This window comes from Pezoporus flaviventris, unplaced genomic scaffold (genome assembly GCF_033815535.1).
Source record: "Pezoporus flaviventris isolate CSIRO_AGI_PZ_B2104156 unplaced genomic scaffold, CSIRO_AGI_Pfla_v1 ptg000036l, whole genome shotgun sequence".
Classification (NCBI taxonomy): domain Eukaryota; kingdom Metazoa; phylum Chordata; class Aves; order Psittaciformes; family Psittacidae; genus Pezoporus; species Pezoporus flaviventris.
In genome coordinates this window covers 42593011-42620860 of record NW_026892584.1, presented here as the reverse complement: position 1 = coordinate 42620860, position 27850 = coordinate 42593011, and the positions used below count along the sequence as shown (strand labels likewise).

General features: G+C 44.5%; 1 protein-coding gene across 2 annotated transcripts in view; it reads right to left on the bottom strand.

Moving 5' to 3' along the window:
* CEP170B (centrosomal protein 170B) overlaps positions 1 to 27005 on the bottom strand; it is a 58387-nt gene extending 31382 nt beyond the window's left edge. The window contains exons 1-7 of one of the 2 annotated variants that reach the window (XM_061464159.1): positions 26910 to 26985; positions 26174 to 26269; positions 25262 to 25397; positions 13778 to 13867; positions 10602 to 10688; positions 7725 to 7775; positions 6285 to 6423 (exon numbers count right to left, since the gene is read on the bottom strand). In XM_061464159.1, the coding sequence (XP_061320143.1) occupies positions 6285 to 6423; positions 7725 to 7775; positions 10602 to 10688; positions 13778 to 13867; positions 25262 to 25366 (472 nt within the window). In that variant the 5' untranslated portion in view covers positions 25367 to 25397; positions 26174 to 26269; positions 26910 to 26985. Of the gene's footprint in view, positions 1 to 6284; positions 6424 to 7724; positions 7776 to 10601; positions 10689 to 13777; positions 13868 to 25261; positions 25398 to 26173; positions 26270 to 26909 lie in introns of both variants that reach the window. The other variant, XM_061464160.1, reaches the window with a different exon arrangement.
* Between the last annotated feature and the right edge of the window lie 845 nt (positions 27006 to 27850).

Genomic DNA, 27850 nt, shown 5'->3' with positions numbered 1-27850 from the left:
GAAAGTATTACTCCCCTTTCTGCCTAGAGTACATGGAAGATAAACTGCGCTCCCATTATGTAGGCGGCCTTTGAAAGTTCAAAGGAGGAAGCATTTTTCACCATGAATAAACTGGAATTGCCAAGCAATATGTTTCGTAACCGAGGATGGGTAAACGCAAGGGAGAGGGGAAGGAATAAAAAAAGAAAATAAAAATATTCACAAGCTTGTCAATGAACAGAAGCTCCCAAATGCAGAGTTTAGACTATATTAGGCTGAGACCAACCACCCCCTTTTCATGCTATGACTTGCACACTAGACCCACAGCCCAACCACACAGGATCTGCTCTGCTAACATCAGGCACTTCTTTTGGGCACACACTGCAATGGATTATCCCCTTCTGATTTGAGGTAATGATCCTAGGGTTGATGGCCAAGAGGCAATCAGGGAGAAGGTGATGGACTTTGGAGTGATGGACAAATCCATTAACAGCTAGTTATGTCTGGGGTAACTTATGCCTAAAAAGTTCAATGAGGCACAGTGAAGGGCTCAGCCATGAAGAAACACATGAGATTTTGGATACCTGTCTCAGATTAATACGACCAGTTACAAAAGTTGTTTATTTTAAGTTGCTGGTGGAACAATCTTGAGCATACTACCCTACAGATGAAATACAAAGAGCATCCTGCACACGCAGCAGCTTTCCCAAGCATGGGTGCTGCTATTGCTTGCACCTTGCAAGGAGCTGCCTCATTACAAGCTCATCCCTCCAGCACACTCCAGCTCTTCACGGGATCCCAAAGTCCTCCTACTCTAGAAAATTCTAGTTGCCTAGTCCAAGATTTTTTACTTTTTTTCCAAAGCGGCAGAAACAAGCAAAGAGAGCTCGCATGCATCCTGCAGGACATACTCCTTCCCAGAAGCTGCTCTAGCCTCAAGATCTCTGTGCCATCTGCATACTGAACACAGGAAACATTGGGATTGCAAGGAAAGGTGAAAGGGAGGGAAAAAAATAAATAAAAGGAGTATTTGTAAAGACTAATGATTCAATTCAACTTTCCCCCTCCACCTAAAAAACCCTAAAAAATGCCTGGAAATTCCCCAATTTCCCCTTCTGACAAAAGCTAGCACAAAGTCAAAACGCCAGGACAATGTCAAGGAGCACCTACAAAGAGCATACCAGGTTGGCCAGAGTACACACACCTGTGGCTACCAGAGGGGGAGCCACTCTGCTGCACTCACTGCATGGCAGCAGAAGGTCCCTCCTGCCCCACAACACAGAGCTTGCCAGGCCCCACCTGCAACACTCAGCTACAGCATGTGTAACGCATCTGCCCTCTTCTGTAGTCTTTTTGTTTGCTTTTGTTTTTCCAAGCCTCCACAATAAACTGGAACTTCATTGTAAAGACTGCAAAAAGCACAGATAAAAAGCTAAGGAGTCAGCATTTTGCTCTTTGGGGACAGTTTCAACATTTTAAGAGCAATTATGTTTCCACTGAGCCTTCATATTAGTCTGCATTTATTATCAAATGACACAGACACCCTCGTTCTCAGCTACTGCTGAAAGTGGCCAGATCCTGAGCTAGAACAAAATTTCCCTGAGTTCAGAAGAGCTACATGACCTTGCTGCCCTGCTCCTGTCAGAAGCTTCCATCCCTTCTAATTTGCAGGCACAATCAACCCGATGCCTCTCCCTGCTCCAGCTCTAACACAACAATATCGTATAAAAAGGGGAGGGAGGAGGATGGAGGGGGAGGCATATAGAAAGGCAGCTAGACCAGATGGATGTGACAGAAGTGGGGCAGGGAGCAGCTACATACACACTTATGCCAGGGGGCTTTGCTCTTTACCAGAGGGGATGTGTTTTAGGTAGCAATCTCAACCTGGACTCACAGTGTCCTGAGCAGTGTGCTTGCCTGTGTCCCAAGGCTCACATATCATCCTGAAGCTACTGCCTGTCTTTTATATTTTAGTGTAAAATGAAAGCTCTTGCAAGAGCAGAGAGACTTGGGGCTTGTCCAAGTCAGCAGTGAAGCAAGGAACACCAGTGAAAACTAACTGCTCAGTCATTTTAATGACATGAGACTTCCTCCAATTGATGGCAGCTAGTTACCACCTCTCTCCACTCTGTGCCAGGCTGCCCAGATGGTGCCAATTACATTTAGACATATTTCTTGGCTCATCTATTCAGGCAGACAGTCCAAAACCCATCCTTTTAGATAACCGAGCTGAGGTCAGCACAAGCCTTCAGCCAGATAAACACTGAGCTACCTGTGACAGTGTAATAGAGGGAAGACCACTGACATACACATGTTCTGCTCCTGGATATGTGTTTGGGGCAGTCACTCAAAAAAAAAAGGAAGACTGTTTTAGCATAAAATAAGGGAGGTTCATTTGTTTAACAAGTCTGATAGGAACGTGGCCTGCTAAATTAATACAGAACTATTGATCAGCTGAAGGAGAAGCACCACAACAAGAGAAAATGAGATGTGTCAATACAAAGGATGCATTTATGGAGAAATGAATCACACAGAACACAAAGGCAGGAAGAAAAATACAATCCAGGTGATGAAAGGGCAAGGAGGAAGCCTGTGTTAATGCTGCTTTCTACCAGCGAGTGGGCAGAAGAGCTTTCATGACTAGCACAAAGCTCCCACTACAGAGGGGTCTGATTTCCCACAAGGGTGTCCCCTGTGGTCAGGAGGGGACTGAGGGCTGCGCTTCCACACAAAGCTTCAAGCCATCATGACTCAGACAGAAATGATAAATTGATTTGCCGACAGAAGCACATCAGCTTTGAAGCCGTCTACAGCAAGTCATAACAAAAGCATGAGAAACCCAGCTTGCTTTAACTCAAACCATTTTTGATTCATTATTAGCAACAATACTGTCCATCTTCAGAAGATGCAGAGTAGGCTTCCTACAGCAGAGGCCTTAAGGGGGAAAAAAGATATATCTAGCTATAACATTTTAAAATTAATTCCTTACATCTCTGCTTTTTAACTCCTCTCTGAAATAGAGAATTCAGACCTAGGAGAAATAACCATAAAACCATTCTCTGACTCTTTGCTGCAGTATTTATTTCACATGTGCATGGCAAACCTGAGCCCTGGCCTTATGTACCTGCTGTGAATACAGACAGACCCCAGAGGCTTTCAAATCTGACTGATAATCATAAATTTGTCTCAATTACATGTCAAACCTTTAACATGTTGCAGGTACCACTACCCTAGCTCAGACAAAAAACAGATACACCACCACCACTTCCTTAAATTAAAGGCTAGGGTAGAGCTGTGTGCCTAAATAGCTATTACCATGATCTCATGGGGAAAGCAGCCAAAGTCCATGGAAACCACTTCACAACTGGGCACAACGCCCACTGCCTCTGTCCATTCTGCCTGCTAGACCTCAGCCTCGGACACCAACAAGACTTTCAAGTTGGACACTCAGTTGAAAGGACTGAGTGCTTTCACACACAGATGCTAACCTGGTGAGCAAGACTATTTCACAGATCCTGGCTCAAGTCCTGCTCCTGCAGCTGGTGATGCCCATTTCAGCTAGATGCTGCAGGCAGCCTCCACCCCTGGAAACTCAGGCCTGCAGCAGTTATTCAGAAGTTACTCATCAGATTCAGCATTATCTATTCCCCTTTAAAATTAAATAAATTAATATCAGCCTGAGGATTAGCTATGTGTTGAGAACAGAAGACCACAAAGTAGCTTATCTCATTCAGTACCTCAACTCAGGTAGCAACAGATGGGGATTGTGAGTTAAAGTCTGCTCAGTTCAAGGCTATACCTGACTTCCTGATTGCTTAAGGCTTTAAACATGAAAGCTGATGGCTATTTTTAGCATTAATTAGCTGAACTGTGGGCACTTCTCTTATCCATATCCAACCCATAGGGCTCACCAAGCTCCTCACCCCAAATATTTCACAAAGACTGATGATTTTCTGCTTACATACACACAAAAGCTGCAAGTACAACAGCATAAAGACTAAATGGCTGTTTCCCATTCACTCCACTGGATCTCTTTATCTTTAGTCCCACACCTCCTCCTACTTCTATGCAGCAATAACTGTTCACATTGTTTTGTTAAACCTCTTCCCTGAAAGCTTGCTATTCCCTCTGCCTCTTTTCTACTCAGGCCCTGGGAAGCTATCCTTCTAAAGGCTTTTGTCACCCCAGACCTTGCTTTAATTAGTCAATGCAAATTCCCAAATACCTACAGGCTTAGTGAAACAGCTCTTTCCCTAAAGCCTCCCTGTGCCACCACTAAGCAAGCCCACTCCCCGTGAGAATACCAAATTCTTCTTTCCACTAATCATTTTAAATTGCTGCCACTCCTCTGAGCAGCCAAAAAGGAACTGTGCATGTGTGCAGCCAAAGACAAGGTGAATTAGTCACATCGCAGATGAAAAAAGGGACTCAATAATCATTCTGCTCACATGACAGAGATGCTTTTAGGAGAGTGAGGTATTGATTTAATGCTCAGGCTCCCTTCTCTTGCTCAAACAGGCTTCAGTCCAATCCAGCAAGATATTTCCAACAAGAAGTCCTGAATTCCTCCATCTTCCAGTGGAGTTAGCAGCACTTCACAGATTACTTTTTTAAGTCCCACTGCACATGACATCAGCATTGGTCCCCAGTAAGTAATCACAGTCCTTTTTGGTTTAGACCCATGGTCTGCGCTCACTGATGATGACAGAAACATAACACAGGTCTGAGAACCACATGCTGGAGAAATGGGTCACCTTGCTGAAGAGTCACTTAACATCCTGACTTTGAAGGTGTTCCAAATATCACCTGCTTATGCTATGTATATTAAAATCAACTTGTGAATTTTTCGGAAGGTGGCAAAAATAAAAATGAGAAGTTTTATGCAACCAGGCAGCAGCAAATACACCGTGGTTCCAGTTGTTGGCAAACTGGCCCAGTATCCCATGCCCCTTGAAAGGCAGCTGGAGAGCTTTCCCCCACAGTGAGATTCACCTCTTTTCACCCTCTGCCGTGTCATGGTTAATCAACACCAACTTCATCCCTTTAACTGCACGCTTGTGAGGCAAAGTCACAAACGTCACACCCGTGGGGGTGGGCAACAGACACAGCTGAAGCAACACTAAAAAAGGTTTTGCAGCGCAGAAAATGGGAGTCAGGCACATGGGTGCATGCCCATGTGCTTCCACGAACAGCTGAAGGCAACAGCAAGACCAGGGAGAAAAATTACAGTTTTAGTACACTCTGTCAGCTTAAAGGGATTTTCATAAAGACAATGCATGGGAGATTAAGGTCAGCTAACCCAGTCCAATTAGTTATCATAAAGCCTTGGCAGCTTTACTTGAAGTTGTACACTCTTTTAGAAAGCTGCTGTATCTATCCTTATCTCACCTCTTTTACCCACCTACCCTCTTCCCTCCGTTCACCTCCTTGCTTCTTCTTCCAACAGACCCAGCGGGCAGGCTTTCTGCTAACCCTAAAGCTTTCCTATCACTCTGCCATCCTGGTGCTACAAGACCACCACTGGCAGTCATTCATCACTGGGATGCTTTGAAACCATATTTGTTCTTCCTATGCATCATCAAGCTCTAGAAATCCACCAACTGATACCTGAGCAAAACTGGGAAGAGACCTGCCAGGGCAGGTAGGAAGTCAGGTGAGATGGCTGAGACCCAAGACATCCCCACCATAATGGGGAACAGGGAAAAAGCAAGGTTTGTAAAGGGACTTTAAAGGGGCAGCAGTGGGTAAAGAAATGAGGAACAAAAGGAATTTTTCAAACTGAAAAGGATTGCGGCTGGGGAATAGTGAACCTGAAGCAAGCACCTTCCAGTTTGGCAGTCAGTTTCAATCCCACACATTAGTATGTTAGGAAGTACAGCCATTTAAAACCATGCTGGGCTTTTGAAAGAAATGGCTTGTTGCTTCTTTGCCTGCCTGCCAGCACCATGCCATGGCAGCCATACATTTTCTACTCTGAGTCACCATCTCTGTTCAAACACCAGTTCATAATTAGGAAATTAAAACAGACCAGACAGGTGCCAAAGAACTTACCAAACCTGCTCAGCCCACAGGTTCTCAAGCACACACACAGTGACAAGGAGTGTGTGCCATCACACCATGATTTTTTTTGGAGGTTGAATCTCCAAAATCTGAGTCTGGAGTACTCAAGAGGTTTAGAAAGATGACCCTTCTGGAACTGCTCCTAGATGTAACCCACAACACCATAACGTCAGCATCATGACCCACTGCAGGGCTCAAGCTGCACTTTGTTCTGAATCTTGATTAACTGGTTCCTGAGCAAGTACCTGTAATTGCTTTCCTCTCTCCTTTCTCCAGCTTTGCTTGCGGGGACTCTGTGTAGCCACTGTGCTCCATGGGCTGCTCTGCCCTCTTCATTGCCGTGCCTTTGTAATTCATCTGAAGTTGGCTGGTGTACTTCTCATGCTGCAGAGACAAGCAACAGTTGTAGTGTGCCAGTACAATCTGTATGCTAGCCTACAGAAAACCTTCCCTGCAAACAGATCATGCAAAGGCAAACACTGCAGCTATGTTCTGCAACAGAAAGCAAGCACACCTGAGTAGAGGCTACAAAATACAGCAGAAATGCCAGCAGAGAGGCTTTCAAATTCCCCATTTGGAAGACTTAAGTGACAATTCTAGTCCATGAGAAGGTCACTGTGACTTAGCTCTGCAAAATATTTAATTAGAAAACCTTTTAAAGAATAAACTGAGAAGAATCAGAACTTAGGTCATTTCTCACTCAGGATTCAAATCCTGAAATCGCCTTTGCTCTTAAAGCAACATCATAAATTCTTTCAGGACAGTCATCTGCATTATCTCATTTTTTCAGGAAAGGCAATTAAAATATATTTTAATTATTTCTTGCCAAACCCTCTCCCCAGCTAGGAAAGTGCAGTAAAACAGGCTCCACATAGTAAATGAGCTATTTACAAGTGGGTTTATTACAAGTAAATTAATAAAAGGGTGTAGCCAGCCAGATTACCCCCCGAGTAAATTCAAAGAATCATTTTCCCGATTTCAGCTGCTACATTTCCAATCCTCTCCAAGTCCTAAACATGGAACCGGGCTAAGACAGTACCTGCTAGCCACACAGTGATGCCTGGCACTGATAGCCCAGTCCCTCAGCTGAACATAACAGCTTTCTTGCCTAGAGGAGGTTGCTTTTCTGCTTTAGATAAGAGGATGCTTGAATATTTTGTACCTGCTACTGAACAGTTTGTTTAAAAAGACACCTCATTCAAAAGAGGACTGCTCAGTAAGTAAAAATTGGGAGCTCAAAGGCAAAAATTAGATGATATACAGGAATAAATTAACTAAACTTAAGTCTGCCGGAGGAAGTGTGATGGAGCTGGTCTAAGCCACCAAGCTCAAGAAAGAGGCATCTGTGCTCCACTTCTGGGAGGGAAGATCTGCTGTGCTTTGTCCACAGGCTTATGTGGTGGCTGTTCTTTAATATGTTACAGCTTTAGTAACCTTTTCTGTTGGCAGTCATGAAGTCATCAACACCTTCATCTACGTGTTAGCACAGGGATCAGAGCCAAGGTAACTGGGAATGTATCTCTCCTCAAATGAAGGTTTTATTAAGTCCTGATGCAAGGAAAGCCCCACACTGTGGAACATTTCACTGCTATGAAGGGTATTTTAATATTTTGGTCTGCTTGGCCACTACTAGAGCAGTTAATTTTTTTTTTTTTCTAAATGCACCTGCACCCAGACACCCTTACCTTTAATGCTTCTTCTGGGACTTTGTGTTGAATTTGTTCCAGGACATACATGTTTGAATGTACAGCACTCATTAAGGAAATGGCAAACAAATTGGATGGACAGAGAAATCTAGCACTTAGTCATGGAAAGAAAACAAGATATAATATCAGAGAAGCTTAAAACCTGCAGGGTACTAAAAGTTGCCTCTTCTGTAACTCATCACGGACTCTGCCATGCACGTTTTGCAAGACATCATGCAATCACATCTGCTGGCGAGACCCACGTCAATTGAGGGGTAACAGATAAGGGGAGCAGGGCAGGAAAAACTAGGGGGAGCACTAGCAGCTCCGTGCAGGACCCAAGGGAGCAACGAGAACCCTGACTCAACTCACACCCCACTCCTCTCCACCCAGCTGGCAGCTCCAGGCAGGTCACTCTCTCCCCATGGTATCCTGGCCAACATGAGGCAATCTAGTCTGCTCTGGACAAGGGAACAGTAGAGTCCAGCTCCCTACAGGGATCCCTGGCACTATCATGCTCTCTTTCCCTGACAAAGCCTTTCAGGCACTGCAGTTTCCTGGATGAAAAGTAAATCAGGTCATAAGCTGCTGTGACCTCTTTGGAATGGAGGCATTCAACATGATTGAGCCTAGGCAATAATCCTCAGCAACACTGTGTAAAAAAATAAATAAATAAAGGAAGCATATGGCAGTGTCAACACGAACAAACCAATCAGCGCTGCACAGCGCAAAGGGGAGGAAAAAGGAAAGATGGAAAACATTACACTAAAAATAAACCAAGTGATACTGGCATAGCAGGGAATCTGCACAGCCTGTATGTGAAACTGTAAATGGAAAAGAGGCAAACGCTCTTATGCAACAGCACACAGCTGACTCAGACCTCAGGAGATGCTACCATCCACACCAAGCTGTGTGGTATGCACAGAAGACACTACTGAAGAGTGGCACTGAAGCAGCAAAGGAAAGGAAGAGTTTGTAACTGCCATACTAACTATGCTGAAGTAAATAGATAGCACTAAGACCTGCAATTCTTTATAATTTTCCTGTTGGTGACAATAAATTCTACAATTCATAAATGCAATCATTCATTTCACATGAATATCAGGGTGAGGGCTGCAGGATTAAACTTCAACTCAGCTGCTTAACACTCAGAACTGCTTTCTATAAAATGTTTAAACCTGTATCACAGCCATTAAAACCTACCCATGCTCTAGGCACTGGCTTACGCCTTCACTAGGCTACAGTTCACAGCAAATCTTCTGTGAGTTTCTCCACACATCTAAAGACCAGAAGATACATGATCAGCTACATCAAAAATACCTTCCAATTTGCAAAGCTAGAACTGAGGTTGCTGTGGGACTGTAAGAGGCTTCATAACATGTGCACTGAGACACCACCTTTAATGACATGATCCCAAATGACAGTGCTCTTCTATCAGACAGCACCCATTAAGGGGCTACTCAGTATCACAGAATCCCCACCACCACCACCATGTTCTCCTGTAATCCTCATCAGCTGCAAGTTGCTCAAATACCAATCTAAAGGCAAATAATCTGCCTCTCTTTTTTTTTTAAGATTCAGCAATTACCTCACTTCTAAAAATTAGAAATACCACTGTGATGCAAGGATTTTTTTTGCATCTAAAATGGCAAGAGACAGAGCAAGACCAGAACCAAGAGTACAACCTTACACAAGGCCTAGAAAAACCTCTTTTCCAGCAGATCCAGGACTGCACACACATCAATTTAAGCATCCCTGCTGCAACTGTGAGTGCTCCTGCACTGTCAGGTGTTAGAGCTGAGCTGCCCAGATCATCTGAAGATCAGAAAGGCTCAGTCTCCTCTTAGTACCTCACCTATCTGGACTCCAGCAACGTCAGGAGTATTTCAAGGGCTCCAGAATGGCCAAGCGAAAACTGCTTGGCACAAGAATGTGGCCATGGGGTCAAGGATGCACAAAAGTTTTCCAGCCAAACACTTCCCCCCACCCAATGGCAAAACTTTGCCTCTATTCTAAGAAATGTCTGGACTGTTTTTAAGTGAAATTTCCCCACAAAAAAAGAAACCTGGAGAAGATACCTGCTACTTCTAAATTCAGCCTGAGTGGGTAAAGTTTAGCAGATAGAAGCAACTGAAAAAAAGTGAATAAAAAAACATGAAAAGGCAGCAATAGGAGCCTCTACTTACCAGTAGCTCTGTAGGCTCAGAATGAAACATCTAGTTTACATCCAGTCATACAGCCCCATCAGTATAAAAAGGAAAGGGACAAAGGTGCTTTAGCAGACACTAGCAGAATTCTCTGTAAACAAAGTAGTAACTGCAGCCCAGCCTCCCTCAATAAAGGGGAAATTTGCTGGTGAAAATGAGAGATTTGCTCTTGTATTTTGTGGCAAAAGCAATTTTTCATGGGCAAACTTCAGCTGATAAAGTCAGGAGCCTGACAACAAGCCCCAGAGCTAAATGCTGAAAACCTGCAAATTGTCTGAAAGCAAGTGCTTGGATGAAATGATTGACAAAAGCACACAAGTTGGATTAAAAAAAAAAAAAAAAAGGAAGATCTTAACTTATACAAAAGCATATGGAATATATTTGTTCCCCAACTTGTACCAGTTACAGTTGCCACACAGAGACCGAAGAGGCAACTCCACAGTCACTACTGGCAGTGCAAAGCCTGGTTCAAAGTCCAATGATTCATCATGATTAGTATGCTTTGAATCAGGTCCATGGTGGAGAAACCAAAGTTTATGAGCCATCCAAAGGCTCCAGGAGGGAAAATAAACACCCTTATTCATTAGTCACCATTAGCACTGTTAACTCCCCATAGAGCAAACAGCAAAAATCCAGTCAGAGACAGTGTCCCACTCCCTCTTCAGATGAGAAGGATATCGTAGCCAAAGCGAATGACATCATTCAGTTTTAGGGTGATGTACTTCTGGTCTGGAATTCTCATGTCATTGACGAATGTCTGCAGGAAAGAAGCACAGGAATAGTTTTTGACTGACGGTATCACAGTGATGCATCCCAAATACACAGGGCTCCTGGAGGGCACCACGGTCCATCTGCTAACCACACTGCATACACTCAGGGTACACTAGCACAAAGTCAGCCAGAGGCAAGGAGCTAAGTTCCCTACAAAAATCAACACTAGCAAGTAGCTCCCATGGGCAAATTAGAGCACCCCAATTATGCTTCAAAGCAAGGTGCTCTGACAGGACCTCTAGGGAGATTCACCTTTCCACCAACTGCAAATGAAATTTTAGTCCCCAACTTAAACAGGTAAATGAGGTGCCTGCAGTTAGGAACTTCAGATGCTCTCAGCTCTCCTCAGCCCTCCACATCCAACAAGAGCAGCAAACAATGCAACTCATACTCTAATTACTGAGCTGGGAACCAGCTTTCTGCTAGATGTCAGACAACACTGGTGTCAGCTGGAAGGCCTGATAATCTAACAAGCAAAGCCTGTCATAGAGGAAGGGGAAAATGAAAATGCACAAAAAAAAAAGTATTTGCAGTAGCAACACCATGATGTCTGAGGCCACTTTGTCCAAGATATCATATGTCAGTATAATAGGCCCCTCGCATAAAAGATTCACACACTCATTTTTCCCATGCTCCAGACATTTCATTGAGGCTCAAAGAAATTAAGTTATCCTCATAAAGGTACAAGAAATGTATTTCATAACTGTGAACAAATGTCTGGGATGTCACAGATGCCTTCCTTCCCGGGGACCCCATAAGGAGCAATTCTCATAGAACACTGGAGGAACAAATCAAGCACTTATGGTCATCTTCCACAAATAAACCCACACACTTTTGTAATAACCAGGGCCGCATAAAAACAAAAATAAATCAGGAACTCAGTTGAAAAAGTACCAGCATGCTGACAGGGATGAGGCTCCCAGTTACAGCCAGGGCAGACACGGACACCAGGAGTTTCCCTATCTCACAAGGTGGGATTCACCCAGTCTCACAGACCAGGAACCCACTGCTGGCTCTTTGCAGCCTCAATGCAAATGCAGCTATGCTCAGATGAATCAAAATTATGCTAGAAAATGTATTTACATGCTTTCACCACTGAGGCACAGTCTTCTGCCTTCTCACCTCAGCCAAGCCAAATATCCATGATAAGACCAAGTATTAACCACAGGGGAAAAATAAATGCTAAAGCAGGAAACTAAAACTTCAGCAGACAACAGCCCTCAGCTTCCTGGAAATTTACAGAATAGCTGAGTGAAAGGTCTGCAATTTCAGAATAAAAGCAGTGAAGCTGGTTAAAAGGCAAGGAATTCCAATTTTCATGATTTTTTTATAATATTTAAAAATCCCACAAGAGTCACATCCGGAGCAAGAATAATTATTTAGTGAATTTTCTGCAAAACAAAGGTCTGCAAGAAAACCCAATCTGATGTCATTACCTATTCACCCGTGGTTACTTCAAATAAAATAAGCCAAGCAAACTGCTTACTGCAGACAGCAATGCTACCTTCAAAACCAAAAGACCCTTCATAGACTTAAGAATCAGTTGAACATTATAATAAAAGCGATATAAAACATTTCAACAGTTAATAAGAACCAGATTATCCAGCAAAGCCATATAATGCACTGTTGAAAAGCCATGAAGTAAACTCAAAATAAAAGCAAATTCTGCAAGTGGAATTAAAAATCTAGGTCCTTAAAAGCAATTTCTTTAGTTTCAGGGGGAAAACCAGGTTTTGATGAAAATTTTCAAATAAGGACTTATGTTTCTTTCATGCTAAAGAAATTCAGTTTGGCCCCAACAGTCTTCTCCAGCAGAAATGTATCTGACCAGCTGCAGAAGGCAGGCACTGTGGTAACTCTTTTTACTCCACTGCCTCTCAGAGCACAAGTCGATCACTAAAATCTTGTAAACTTGTATGAATATAGAAAAGAATTAGTGGTACAATCCTTCCCTTATTTGCAAGCAGAATTTTCAGCTGCTATTTTGCCAACAGGAGTTAAATACAACAGGTTTGGAACCACGGATCCAACTAGAGCCCAGACCAGTTACTGAAAACATTCCCATCTCAGCACTGCTCTGTGCCTTCACCTATAAGGCTGAGAAGGAGTAACACTCATTCTTACTGTTTCCAGATGCCAGAAGCAGCAGAACACTTGAGATCTGCTTTAGCCACTGTTTTTGTACAAGTTTCTGAGATTGTCTTGTGGTTGTGATGGTGGAGGGCTTCTGTTTCTAAGCCCAAAACAATGATTGCAGTAAAACCCCTACTGGGAAGACAATTATGTGAATCTAACTTAGACCTGCTCCAGCAGAGGAATTCTTCTGCTGGTATAAAGAAACAGCCAAAGAAGAGGCATGCCATGACATTAGGACAGATTTAACTACAATGGTATATTAAAAAAACACATAATGCAGGTGGGCAGACAAAGCCCTCCTTAACTGCTTAACACCACTGGTGTGAATTGGGACCAGAACAAGGGTTAAGATTCAGGCAGGCTCAGCTCCCTGTTCTGGGGTCACATTACCCCTTGGTCTTCACACAGACCAGGCTCAAGGAAGGCAAAAGAGCAATTCTTATGAGGAAAAAAAAAATTAAAAAAAAAAAAGAGAAATAAAAGGTGGTTTTAAATAGTTTCTCCTTGAAGAAATTCAATGTTTCATCATCCCATAAATCACTGCATGCACTTACAACTGAATTGCTAGGTCACCCTGCTCATGCTGAACAGCTGCTCCAGAATCTTCACCAGTTCAATGTTAACATCCCCAAAATGAGACTAAATTTATTTCTTCCTCTTTTGTAAAGAGGTCTGTGATTTTACGAGCTCTGAACCATTCTGCAAGGACACCAGCAGAAATGGAAAAAGAAATACAAAATGCACAAAAGCTTTTCTCTTCTAAGATGAGGTGCTATATGACCTCCACCTCAGGCTTTGCAAATAATTATGTACATTTAGCTTAACTCATGCAAACAGTTCCAGTGACCCAAAAGGGTCCAACAGAATTAAGTGTACAAGCACTTGCAGACTCAGCATGGTGCGTGTTTGCTTCCATAATCCAGGAGGTTTACTACTTACGCCATTTAAGCTCCCGAGATCCTTCACCCAGTGCTCATCTTTCTCCTTGTCATAGTTGATCACAGCGTGCTGCTTATCGACACTGCGGGACTAGCAATAAAAGCATAATGAATGTGAGACTGGTCACACATAAGACAGTGTTAATCAAAGTAACATTTCAACATTAAACTAATTTGATATGGGGTAAAGGGAGAAAAGGGAAAAGCAGGAAGGATTAAATATTATTTACTACTACAAATAACTAAAGGATTAACAGTAAATGCTTCCATGGTTGTTTAAATGGTTCAACTTAGAGAGGGGAAAAAAAAATTAAAAAAAAAAAAAAAAAATCACTGAAGGCTGTCAAGACTACGCCATAATTTCAATGAATTGTATCAATACACACTGAAAATAAAACCAGCCAAATGGAAAGCCTGGGGCAGGATCTCAGTGTGAACTAGCAGAGCTTCATTTTCCACCAGCCAAAGCTGGTGGCCTCATCACTAGGAATGGTCCTATTCAGGATGATTAATTCCTATTTCAAGGAAAGATAAACCATTTTCTTAAGTTACAACAATGTATTCTGTTCCCAGGATTATGTCCCAGATCTTATTTAAATTCTAGGATGTTTTCCAAGTTGAAGAGAAGTTAGTAAACTTGCAATGAGAAAAAAAAGGAACTCCAGGAAAAATCGAATTTAAGGCTAGGTTCAAGAACACTGAACTGGACAGTGATTTGGTGCCACTGGCTTTGCCACGATGCACGAGTAATAAATGCACTTTATCTTCAGAACAGAGAATGACACTTTGGCAAGAATAGTGTCAGATTTCTGAGGAAGAAGTGTTAGATCGAAAGCTCTACATAATTTTGAAATACATTGTGTTACAGCTTTAAAGACACCAGACTGTCTGTATTTAGATCTGCCTCTCATAACTTGAATTCTTGCTGCAGTTGACCTCAACCAGTCACTGAAACCAGTCACTCCAACAGCATGAACACACACAACATCGAGAACTCCCTGGTATCTGGGGCAGGGGAGGGTAGGACATGCTACCAGAGCAGGGAGACAAGCCAGTCCCTAAATCAGCAAATCCTCCTCTTCCTGGGCATTGACCAACACGTTCTTGGTGAAAGTGCTTCCCTTTTCCCCAAGTATAAACACACTAGTTTCCACAGCACTGCTCTCAGCAAGGCATTATCTACTTCCTTGCAAGCATGTTGAGGCAAAGCTTGTTTCAGGGGAATTCTTTAGTGAAAATACAGAGGTTTTGCTGGACAAACTGCTACCATTTGCAGGAATTTTTTCTGCCCTTGCCAACGTGAAGCACACTGTCAATATCCCAGTAACTGATAAATGTCACTGCATCCCCCTTGAAAGCATATGTCAGCCCAGGAGACCTGTCCTCCAGAATAACCCCGAAGTACTAGTATGAAGAAAGCATGCACTTGGCCAGAAGACTGCCCTTCCACCTTGTGACATCCCTCACACCATTCACGACATGCCACCACAAGTAGAGGGCAGGTGACTCCAAGCCTCCAGCTGCCTCACTAATACAGTTACTTAGCACTGCTGAATTTGCAAGGTGTTAGCTCACATAAATCCCAGATGAAAAATGAAGCAGCAGTCGACACTCTGCTGCCCAGCCAGTGCTGCTCAGACAGCAAATGCTCCCCAAAGAAACAGAGGCAGATACAATGTGGTTGGGGACACCCCACTTGCATCTCCTGCTACATCAAGCCCTAAAAATGGGAAGTGAAGCACAGCAAGGCCCGCCGGGAGGCACACACAAATCTCTTGCCCTCATGCAATCACCACACTTGGCGTCTGACCCTGACCTCAATATAGGACAGGTCTTGAGTGTTTGCAGCGAGAAGCTATTGCTTTTCTCTGTTACTGTTCACATTAGATGAAGCACCTCAGTTCAGTCTGCAACAGCCTAAGTGATGTGGCAGGTATGCACATCATAAGGTAACAACTGTCCAGGCAAGGATGGCTGAGGGATGCTCCCCAGGACCTGCACCTTGGCACATGGCCCTGATGACAGGAATATCTCCAGCCACAGCCTCATGTATCACAGCACCTGATGCTACAAGAACTGGGGTTGTACCTGACCTGACATACAGAGACATAAATATAACTACCTTTCACCCTGATGGACTCAAAAGATAAACATGCACATAGGTTCCGCCTGCACAGGACAGATGCAAGGTCTTCCCCAGTTCCTGTGCTACCCAAAATTGTACACACCACTGTTCCCACTGGGATGTAAGGGAACATGGATTAACTCTTGCAGCAATGTTTGCTTTAGCTTTTTGCAGTATGTCATAAAGACTCATTTAAAAAATTAACAGATTTGGAAGGACAATCCTCTAGACACCCCCTCCCCCCCCCCCTTCAATGGCAGAAAGGCTTCCATCCCAAAAAGCTAATACAGACAAAAAATTAGGGTAAGGTAGATTTTATTTGGTATCTGATTTTAAATGAATCACAGGACATTTAAAAAAAGGGTTTATTTCTGGGAACCAGCTGTCTCCCAGAAATGCAATTTGCCCCGTAAATGACCCTGATGTAAGTCAGCACTGCCTTTGGGGTGCTGTATTTTACAACAGCTGACTACAGCTACTCAAGGGTCCCAAACCAAACAGTCATCACAGGGGAGCAGAGATGTGTTCCAGCAGCATGATATAACCCTGCATAAAAGCAGGAAGAGGTCACCAAAAGAACCAATCTATGCCCATTTCTAAGGAAGTTTCAGCTGTGTTCAAGACAACCCTTTGCAAAAGGAGTCAAAATGATATGCAAAATCTGACCCCCAGTCTTGATACAACTTCTCAGGATCTCTTTGAAGAAGACACGAGGAACATGGCAAACTGTTACACAAACCACACTTCTGTGAAATTTCGTTCTTTTGTGGACAGAGAGGAATTCTCTCAGTTTTGTTTATGTTAAACCAGCAAACATCACAGGAACTAGCAGCAGGAGTTCCTAAGGGCCTGTCTCCAAGGAAATTCAACTTAAAATAACTAAACTCACACCTTATTTATTTTGATGCAGACTTGCCAAAGGTCACTCTTACTTGAGAACTGAGATGTGGTTTATTTCAACATCAGTTACATTTAACATAAACTGCTCTTGTGTGCAGTGAGAGCAGCAACTCAGGGCCTGATCAGGGTTTTGTTTTCAGAGAGGAGCAGACTGCCTCAATCCCACTTCCAAAGAAAAGACTAACTAGTTTTCAGAGTGTTAATACCTGAGAGCTTGAGAACAGTCCTATGGAAGCCACTTCAGTCCAGCATATCAGTGGTTTCTAATGCATGACCCACCTGAATCAGAAAGTGATTTAAGAAGCCCAAGTTGACACATTACAGAGCAGGCCATGGGTGCAGAGTTCCCAACAGTCTGCAACTCCACTGGCAAGATTTTAAGCATCTATAAATTGAAAAGCTTCAATCAAGTCAACTGAATCACAAATACAAGGGAAACCCCTAGGTTAAAATGCACACTTGCATCAAATACTGAGCCTTGCTTATGATCAAGCAGGATGGAGCTTTGAGCAACCTGGTCTAGTGAAAGGTGTCTCTGCCCAAGGCAGGGGAATGGAGCTAGATTATCTTTAAGGTGCTTTCCAACCCTTCCAATCGCAACCTCCACAACAAAAGGCAAGGCTGAGCCATCTATTGGGAGTGGACACAGGGGCCCAAGCAGAAAAAATGTATTTCCTAATAAAGTGTTAAAAACCCCAAAGTGCCTATATCCAGATGTCAAAAGCAAAAAATAACAAGTACCCCCTAGCAGTTAACCTGTTTCACCAGAAAAGCACTTGTGATGGGATGAGCAGCACTCCTGAGCCTTGGGAAGGATCACTGAGATTCTGCTTGGATCAACCAACAAAACCAGAGCTGGAGCACCTCAGATGACATTGAGGAGAAAAAAAGACAAGGAAGAAAGATGTCCACCTAAGCACTAGTGATCTTCAGGCAAGAAATAAGGCTACACTCTAAGAGGCTGGGAATGAGGGAAGAACACAGCATTCTCACCATGTCCCAACACCAGACCATTTATCAAATGAAAATAACTCTCGGGAAAACACAATGTGTGCTTTACTGATTAACGTTTACACTTGTCTGAAGGGAAAACATGGACACCGATTTGTTACTACACTAACATTTCTCATCCAGGGCTTGCATTTCCAGACATTCAAATCACTTCCTAATATAAGGCTGTCCTGCTTCTCCACCATCTATCTCCAATGCATTACATTTTAAATGCCTCGTAGACAAAATGCACATGCAGCATATATATCTGAAGACAGAGCTATTTTATAGTTCTTCTTTCTTCCAAGATCATATTAAGCAGATAGGCTAAATCAGAGACAGAAATGGCACCTCTGGGTCTGACAGTCCCATACCGGTACCCACATCTTCAATCTTTAGGCAGCTCACTTGTGAGTCCCAAAACTGCACATATCAAATCAGCAAAAGCCCCTGCTTAGAATGAAAGCAGCAAAAGCAGCTTCAGAAGTGCTCAGGAGTCTCCACGGAGGTACATATCACACTGGCTACATGTGCTGCAAACACCTCATAGCTTAGTTTGGTGAAGGATCTGATACACAGAACAGGGCACTCAGGATGAAAGCACAAGCTGCAGAGATGCAAAGCAAAACCCACAAGGAAACAAGACCTGCTTAGGGAGGCAGGAGGAGAAATACAGCCAGACAGCCTGCATTTCCCCACAGGGCCACCAAGCAGACGCAGCTCAGCTGTCTACATGGATACAGATGCTACCTTTTCCCCAGGAGAATTACGACGAGCAAAAGCCTACTGTTCAGGGTTGAGATTTGGACCTCAGCCCTGCCAGTGCCATGAGGCAACGTGGTACTGGAGATAAAATAAACAAATTACAGCAGTTTCCCTGTTCCTCACTGCAGTCTGTTGTGCGCGTCTGGCACAAGATAACTGCAGCATTCTGGTGGCAGCAAGCAATAAACATTTGCTCAAATACTTTCCACAGTGAACAGGTTACATTTCTGCCAGCGCAGAAGTGTCCCAGTAAGGAAATACAAACCTCTCCCAGTGTCCTACTGTAGAAAGGAGACAGAAAAAGCCTTTTTTTTTTAAAGGGCAAAATAAAAAAAAAAAATCCTTGCATTCTGATTTCAAATATGATTTTTGCTGCTCAAAAGTAAACCCTCAGATAACATCTAATGACAGATATGAACACTGGGTCTCCCTCTTTGACCACACTTCAGTACTTTTCCAGAATATTAGTGGATGCTCCATCCTGCCCAAGGCTGGTTGCAAGTGTGACACCCCCACAAGAGGCAGCTCAATCACTCACAGGACTATGTGCTGCCAGTTTCCACATGACTCTGCCTGAATGGACAAATGTCTCTTCAGCAAGTGTAGCCTTCTTGTCTTGGGGCTGGACTCACTTTACAGCTTCCAAGCTGCAGAAGCTCCTGCCTTCAGCTTTGCTGCAGCCAAGATCACAGGATTAGCGAAGCTGTGGCAGGACCAGGGCCAGAGCATTCAGGCAAAAAATAAGGCCTTGAACAAAAGAAAGAAATCCCCCAGGAAAATGAAACTGTAATCCCCACATCTTGGCAAAGGGATTTAGAAGCTGGCATTGTTCCCATAAAAACTTAACCCATTAATTTGGGGGTGAAATGGGCGTTTGCTTGCTGATTTCCCCTTTCCAAAGTGGAACATGAGCTCCAAGTGACCCAGCATCAGATACTGACTGCAGAAAGGGAACATGCTGCCCACGGATGCACTGTCCTTCCCTTTGTTTTTCATGGGCACCCAGGAGGCACAGAAAAGCATCACCTTAGGTGGGACAGAACCCTGGATTTCTATAGCACAGCCAAGCTGCATGCTAGAGTCTAGATCAGGATCTCAGATGTGGAAGGGGTCCCTACTTTCTCTGCCCACTGCAGAGCGGAACAAACGCTTCCCCCACAGGCCAAGCTTCAAGGACATTGACAGCCACAAGCAATCCTCTCACCCCTAATAGCCACCCGCCTGCAGTGCCACCATAACCTCTCTCCTTACCCTGCCTCCAGCAACGAACTCCCCTCCCAGGTTTGCCAGTCCTGCCATGCCTCCAGCCTCCTCAGCACACATTTCATCAGACACCATGATCTTCCCATCAACTGCACATTAACAGAAAATAATGGGAGAGGCAAGAGCCAGAAAAACAACTCCAGGCCTGGAATTATGGGATGGGCATCCTTCCTCCCATAGTTGCTGCCCAGGCACCTAGAAACACTACCTGTCAAAGAGTAGAGCCTTCCCAAGGCTAGATCCTTTCTCTTCTGCCTGTAAGACACCTACACCTAATGAATAATTCTTGGCAATTCCCAACACCCAGAGACTAACTTAGGTACTGGTTTACACTCTCTGGGTAACTGCAGCAAACCAGCATGAGTGGGGCACCACCCTGTCCTGACAATAGCTTCCCACTCCAGACCCACACTTCCATGGGGAAGGAGGACAGGACACAAAACACAGCAGAGATTCCCCCTGGCTTCTACTGGGAACTCCCAACGCAGGAAACACCTGAGTGATGGACAGACTTCCCTACCACAGTGAATTCACCTACAAGTACCAGTGAAAAGATAATCCACCAAGTTCACACCATCTGCTTCCTCCCAGCATAATGCTGTAGACAAACTACACCACACCTATCCACACATGTTTATGTATACACTTACTAAACTACGTAGGAGAGACATCATATTATCAAGCACAGCCCAGGGAAGGTAGGATATATTAGGTCAAGGTAACCTTAATTTGACCAGATGTCATACATGCAGAGTTCACCACTGCACTGCATTATTTGCAGGGTGCATCGTGCACCCTGTGTACCAAACACTGGACAGATCCTGCGGGGAAAACATATCCGGTAATGACACAATAACAGATTGCATCTTCATGCCTATGTACACAGGGGCAGAAGCAGGATTACACAGTCAATCTTCACACTGGTATGCCATAACTGCTCTGCAGTTATAAACACTTAGCAGCCATAACAATGTTCCTTAGGAGTCTAGAACACTTGTCATTTCCTACCTTTTAACCAAAGCAAGACAAAAAGAGGAAAAAATCTATTTAAGCAGTATTGTTACCATTTATCCAATTCACTAGCAGAATGAACTTGTATGTTCAGCTCACAAGCCCCTACACTACTTGAATGAATAAATACCACGAACTGACATGATAAGCAGCATGTGATGTCCCACACAGACCAGTGACAGATGCTGGGCTACTAAATTCCGCAGCCAGCTGCTGACACCAGAATAAAAGCAAGTCTTGACCCACCTCAGGCCCAAGGGAGATGCTACCCAGCAGCCACATCCTGTAATGCCCACTTCCCCCACACTTAACAGCTTCTGCCCTATATGCACCACCTTCCACTTCTCCAAACTCTACTGCTGCTCTTTCTCTCACTCTGCACAAATGACAGGCTCCTCTTTGTGCCTCCCTGCTCAGCCAAATCGTAATCTCATGGTGAGGCTTTATAGAGTAGAAATTCAACAACCAGATGCAAAGATCTGGCCTCTGGCTTCCTCAAACATGGGTCAAGAGGTTGAGCAAGTACTCTGGAAGCATTATTATACTCTTGGCTTGTCCTCACATTTTCCTCGACAGCTGCTTTGACCACTGTCTGAGTCAGGATACCAGACTAGGTGCAATTTGATCTAATCTAGTGCAGTTCCTCTTACATCTAAACCCCAGCCTTGCACATCCCCGCACCTATTTCCTCTTTGCCCAACCTACAACAGTTCTGCCCTCCAATCTGTCCCCTTACTAACCTCACTCCCAGATGAAATATGACTTTAGACAATAGTACCAAAGAAGTCCCTGCTGATCACATGCAAACACCAATTTCTTTTTTTCACATGTTTGGAACTTGTTCAAATGCATTTAGATTATTAATGGGGGGGGAAACAGCCTCTGACCTAGACATTCACTCTTGAAAAAAATCATAACCCAGCTGTACAATGCCAGAACTTAAAAGAACAGGTTGAAGACATTTTTAAATAGTTTACATGAAGAAAATGCTAGTTTTCTCATAGCTGCTCACAGCAAAGACCAAAGAAGGCAGCTGATTGTGTCCAGAATACACTGCCTAAAACAGATGCCTGGAAAATAAACTCTCATGCCAAACACTTACAAAGTTTAGTAGAGCTATAAGCAGTTGAAAAAAGCATCTCCTGGTAGGAAGTGTCAAGCTGTCTTAAAAGTCACACAGGACAAAGGCATAAAACAGATGCATTGTGCCATCTATACCTACTGCTGCTGTAACTCATATATATAAACTCAGCTGCTGTAGGATAACAGCATGCTCAAATCACTGCTCTAACGAGAGGGGCATAGTCAAGGGAGCACTGGTTAAACATTTTGCTTTGGCGATTTTTTCAGTAAACATCCCTCTCCCTCTCACACAAAACCGGGGAAGTTATGACCCTGCTTTCCCTTCTTTTAAATATTTACACTTTTCAAAGATGCAAAGAACACTTTGTTTAGGGACAGAGGGAAGATTTTAACGGTTACGTGAAAATTCTAAGTTTGCAAAATGTTTATTCCCTTGGGTAAATACCCATCCCATTAAGCTAATGATCAAAGCTGATAAAAAGAGCAACTATGCTTCCCAAGAAGGATTTTGGGGAAGAGTGGAGTGGGGAGAATTACTTTGTTTGATAGTCCAAAAACCTTCTTTCTTTTGGTAAAAGAATAAAAAAGGAAACCTTTTCAGAGAATTCCTTTCCACCATCCCCAGCCCCCACAATAAAAACAAACACACTAGTGCAAGTTATTGAAGGTCTAGATTTCTACACGCCTGCTGTTTGTTACCTTGAGGGAGCCAGTGAGACTGCTGAAGAAATCAAGCACTGTTCATCAGAAAAACGTCAGAACTGAGCCCCTGACACTGTGTAAAGACACTGTGTAACAACACCGTGCAACAACACTCTGCATGCCAAGCAATGTTAAATGGCACTTTTGCCATGCATTAACATTCAAAATAAATGTAAATCTCGCATTTAGTTGTACTAGAAGCTTTACAATGCTGCAAAAACATTTAAAATATTTCTAATCTTCTTAATAGGTATAAAAGATTTCAAGGCAGATTATGCTACCCCACTATCAAACCTACTTAAAATTAAGCTTTAAGACTCTGGTTTTCTTCATCTCTTTGTTAACCCAAAAAGCAAATCTAGTACTTGTATGAAATAAGTAATCATAGGCAAAACAAAAGCTTGATTGTTTGGTGACAAAGCCATTATTTTTTGGTGTTCAGTGATCTGATACCTTAAGATAACATGTTCCAAGAAAACAGAAGACAAGACACTCCTAAAACAGTAAAATGAGAAAGGCAAGACTGCAAGGTCTCCAGGAAAAATACCCGTGTTGTATGTTTGTGCACCATCTAAGACACAGAGCCTCAACATGGAACCAGAAGCTGTATCACAATGAAATCACTAAGCAGTAACAGTCTTAAGAGACTGAAACCACAGACCAGGTCATTCAGTCCACTCCCCAGATATTGCCAGTCTGCTTCCAGTTGCACACTTTAAGGGATAAAGCAAAAATCTTGAAATACGTAAGCAGAATCACTGTGCAAAAAAGTTTCAGGGTCAGTACCACAGAAATACTCCAGGTGCAAACACTGTCACTAGAGCTCTGTTCATCTGTTGTGATAATTGCCCTGCTTCTTACGCTTTCCCCAAGAGAAATGATTGTGCCAGTCTGCACAATGATTTTATGACATGGACAGTCACAGCAGGAAAAAGTCTATTTTTAGATCTCATCCTCTATCTCCTCACACACCATTTTGCTCCGGTATCAAGTCTCCGCTCACAATCTCTCTTCCACATTTACTATAGTCATCTCATTTGTAGGCCACGGTAGCTCTGGAAAACATCTCTATAAGCAAATGGCTAGATAAATAATGTGCTGTGCTGTTCAAATTAAGAATTTATATGTGATCCTAGAAAAACTTTTTTTACTGGAGATAGTAAACTAATATGCTTATAAAGGGTCACATGTAACTCACCCTATGAGCATAAACAGCTGGCTTTTACAGGCAATCTAGAGCCTTCCTCTGGTGAAATAATGAAACTGTATATGTTTACCCCAAGTTGCAAGAGAACACAGCAATCAGGTTCCTGAGCTGCCAAATGCAGACTTACAGAAAATATCAGGACATTTTTAATGTCTCACCTTTACATGTCTCACCAGTCAGACACGTAGAAGCATGAAATAAAAGTGTGATTCATGGGAAAGCCCAAATAAACAATCTGCTGCTGAACAGGAGCATGCTTCAGGCTCTATCACCGCAGTACACCTATGCCATTCACTGCCAGCTAACAGAGCAGTACCAACACTGCAAGCACTTCTTCTGCAGATGGTAATACATTATTACAGCTAGACAACACCTTGCTTCCAAGTACACCTTGTACAAGAACTCATACCCCCTGAACAAACCTACTGTTAATACATCACACAAAATCCCTGTAGTAAGTACAAACACAGCCTGCTTGGCAGTACATCAACAAAGCATTTAGGCCATACCTGTGACCAGATTAGCAGTGGAAATTATGAGGAGGGAGTCCCTGTTGAGCAGGCAGCTTCCTAATTTTGCCACCAACCAAAAGGCATATTTACCACCTTTGTAAAGGGGCAAACAGGGGTCATGCAAGTACAATCAAAGTTTTTTTTTCCCCCATAGCATGGTCTTGCAGAAACACCAAATTAATTTCAAGCTTCTACAAATTCCTGAGCTCAAGTGCTCCCATCAAAAGCTCTTTGCAAGATTCCAGCTCCATTTTTTTGGAGTGACATCTATTACATTATGCTGTCAAGCATCAGACCACAGTCAACACCTGAGATATGCTGAATGAGGTCCAGCAGAGACACATGCTGGTATGGAAAGCACTAACAGAAGCTGCAAGTTTGCCCGAGTAACACAATTACTTTGGGAAGAGGTCACCACCTTACTCACCCCACCAAAAGAGCTAGTTTCTCTACTAAACATCAGGATTTCCCACCACAATAAAAAAAAAAAAAACCTAAATGAGAAATACAAGCACTGACAATTTAACCAAACTTAAAGGGAAAAATAAGCAAACTACCCCCATTCAAATGAAGCATTCTAGTAAACAGTGGATATATTAAAAACTACAAAAAAACAGCAGCGTAATTGCAGATCAGGACAGAATGGTACGTCTTGGCTTACTAGTTCCAGTAGCATCAACATAGTTAACCTATTTGATTAATCTCCCACCACTACGGCTCCTATCCATCTGATGACATGGCAATTTGAACCTCACTTGCACTTTCACAAATATTAGAAGTCTTCATGGGAACTGCAGACTCAACATAAAAAAGGAAGTTCCTTTTAAAAGATGTCATTTCAGGAAAACACACAACACCTACACATACCCAGCAATACACTGACGTCTACTGCATCATCTGAAGAAATAACAAAAAAAGCCATATTACCTGGAGCATCAGTTCACAGTCATCTCTGCCAACAAATATCATCTCCCGAGGGAGCCGATGGCGAATGCCAGTGCTGCTCACCAAGAACCACGAAGTCACACTCATTTTGGCGCTTGACACTTAATCTTTATACATCCTAAACACAAAAAAATGTAACAAACAGTGAGATATTAATGAAGCGTTGACGTACACCAGTTCATAGCTGCAGTTCCCAAATTTCCCTACACCACAGGACCCAGCACTGACACTTGCACTTTGTGTTCATGTCTTAAATTTCTTGCGGCAATCAGCAGTTGTTAAGTGTGTGTCAGGATCTGCTGCCCATGTGCCACATGCAGGAGCTCTGCAGCCCTGAAAATATTCCCACAGCACGTAAGACTCAGGATCTGAAGAAAGAGTTGTTTAAAAAGTGAAACATGCAGCTGAATCCAATCAATGAAATGATCAAATATGCTGGGGAAGAAAAAAAAAAAAAAGACCTCTTTTCCAGAACATTTCCTTGTTGCTAGCACTGTGCACACAGATCACAGCTTGAGCTTCCACCATCATCAAAGATCTGGCCCAGCACATCAGTAAGGTGATATAACCAGGCTCCTGTAACCTTTCACAGTACACTCATAGGCGCGGTTACACCAGCGCTGGGAGGAGAATAGCCTCCTTATTGCTCATCCCACTTCCACACTGATGTAAATCGGGAGCCCACAGATCCTTCCTTCCTGCCTCCCTCCCTCCTTCACTGCTTGAGCTGGTCCAAGCACCAACCCCCGGACAGGAAACATGGGCTGCAATTCCCATCGGAGGGTTTTGGTAGCATTGCCCCTCTTTGCCCCGCAACACGCAGAAGAACGGGCAGCTATAACCTGCCCGAGCAGCAGCGGCGGGCAGAGCTTATCAGAACTCTCCCAGCCACACCTGTTTGTTGTGGCTGGTACAGCCCGGCTGCAGGCAGCCAGCTCCCGTGGCCTCGCCTCCTCCCTCTCCCACAACATTGCCTTTTCCTCTCCCTGGCTGGAGGAAAATGGAGTGTCACACATCAGGCTCTCTCCTTCCCCTCATCCAGCTCCCTAGATCCAAGCTGCATTCCTGAATGCACCGAGGGAAGATCTCCATTTTATCTGGGCTGCGCGGCGCTCCACGGCCTGACCGCCTGCCTTCCCCTCCGCAGCAGCCCCGGGCAGGCGCAGGTGACACCAGCCGGGAGGACGACTGACCTCCCCCGGCAAGGCGCAGGCCTGGAGGAATGAGAAGAGACCGCTCTGGGAGCCGGCGGTACGGGCTTCCGTGCCCGTGTCCCGACTTGCGAGCGGCCCCGACACACCGCTCCCGCCGCCCGGCCGTGCCGGGGAAACACCGCCTCCCCGACAAAGCGCCCGGGGGACGGGAATCGGGAGCCACCGGCTGAGCCCCGTGGCCGCTTCGCAACCCCCCGAGCCGAGCTGCAGGGGCCGGTTCCGTCCCCTGCCGGGCTCCGCTCGCTGCTGACGGGAGGTAAGGGAAGAGAGGAAGGGCGAGGAGCCGGAAGCGCCTAGGGGCCGCGGCGAGCCAGGTGTGGCGCGGAATCCCCATCCCCCCCGCCACCGTCGGGCGACCGCGGCCCTTCATCTGCCGGGGCCCGGCTCCCCTTTCAGACCCCCTCCCGCCCCCCTACCTGCTGCGGCCTCGGCGCGGTGGCAGGCCGGGCGCCGCGCCCCGCCAGCCGGCTCTGCCTGCCCCGCGGGCCGCTCCCGGCGCCCGCCCCGCCCCCGCGCGGCAGGTTCCCGACGTCAGGAGGCGGCTCCAGCCGCTGGGCCCGGCCGCTGCCCCAACGCCCCCTTCACCGCGGCCCTGCACCGCCCAACGCGGCTCTGGCGGTGCCCCATGCTGGCCCTCCCTGAGCGGCAGGTGTGGCAGCGCCCGACCGGGTTCGTGGTTCGACACGACCTCGGGAGGCCTTACAGGCAAGCTCCCCGTCGTGGGGCAGGAGATGCTGCTGCTGTTAGGCACTGGAGCTAGCCCCGGCGCCAGCCTCTTCTCCTACTCGCCACTGGGCTTCAGGAAGTAGCTTGACATCCATCTCCACTTATACCCCTCAGGTCCTCTTGCAGGGCAGTACCTAAAGGCAGTCAACAGGACTGAATTACCTCGAGGACCTGGCTTTGGACTAGGAGCCTGAAATAGGTGCTGTGAAAAGATGTGCCATTTTATGGGTTCTATTTACTTGTAGGTAACCAGAAAACCTCTGAAGTGCAGAGAGCAATGACCACTTTTTCCCATCAGGAGAAAGACTGAGTGTTATGGTAATGGATACAACTATTTGCTGATGCAAAAACTTTTTCAAGAGAGCTTTCAGCTCATGCAGAAGTCAGTGGAAATGGAAAGAAGCAGGAGCTTTGCGTTGGCTCTCTTGTTCCAGCTGTCATGGACTGCTAACAAAATACTATAAGAAGCCAGCAAGTTCATATAGATATTTCCCCAGGCCCATACTGCAGCTGGAAAGGTGCCTTTGCATTTGTATGCTGTACATTCAGTGTTGAATAGAATTTCTCAGTCACCTGCAGGAGCTTGCTTTTGTGTCTTCAGTACTGTTATTTAGAATTTTGGCTCAGGATA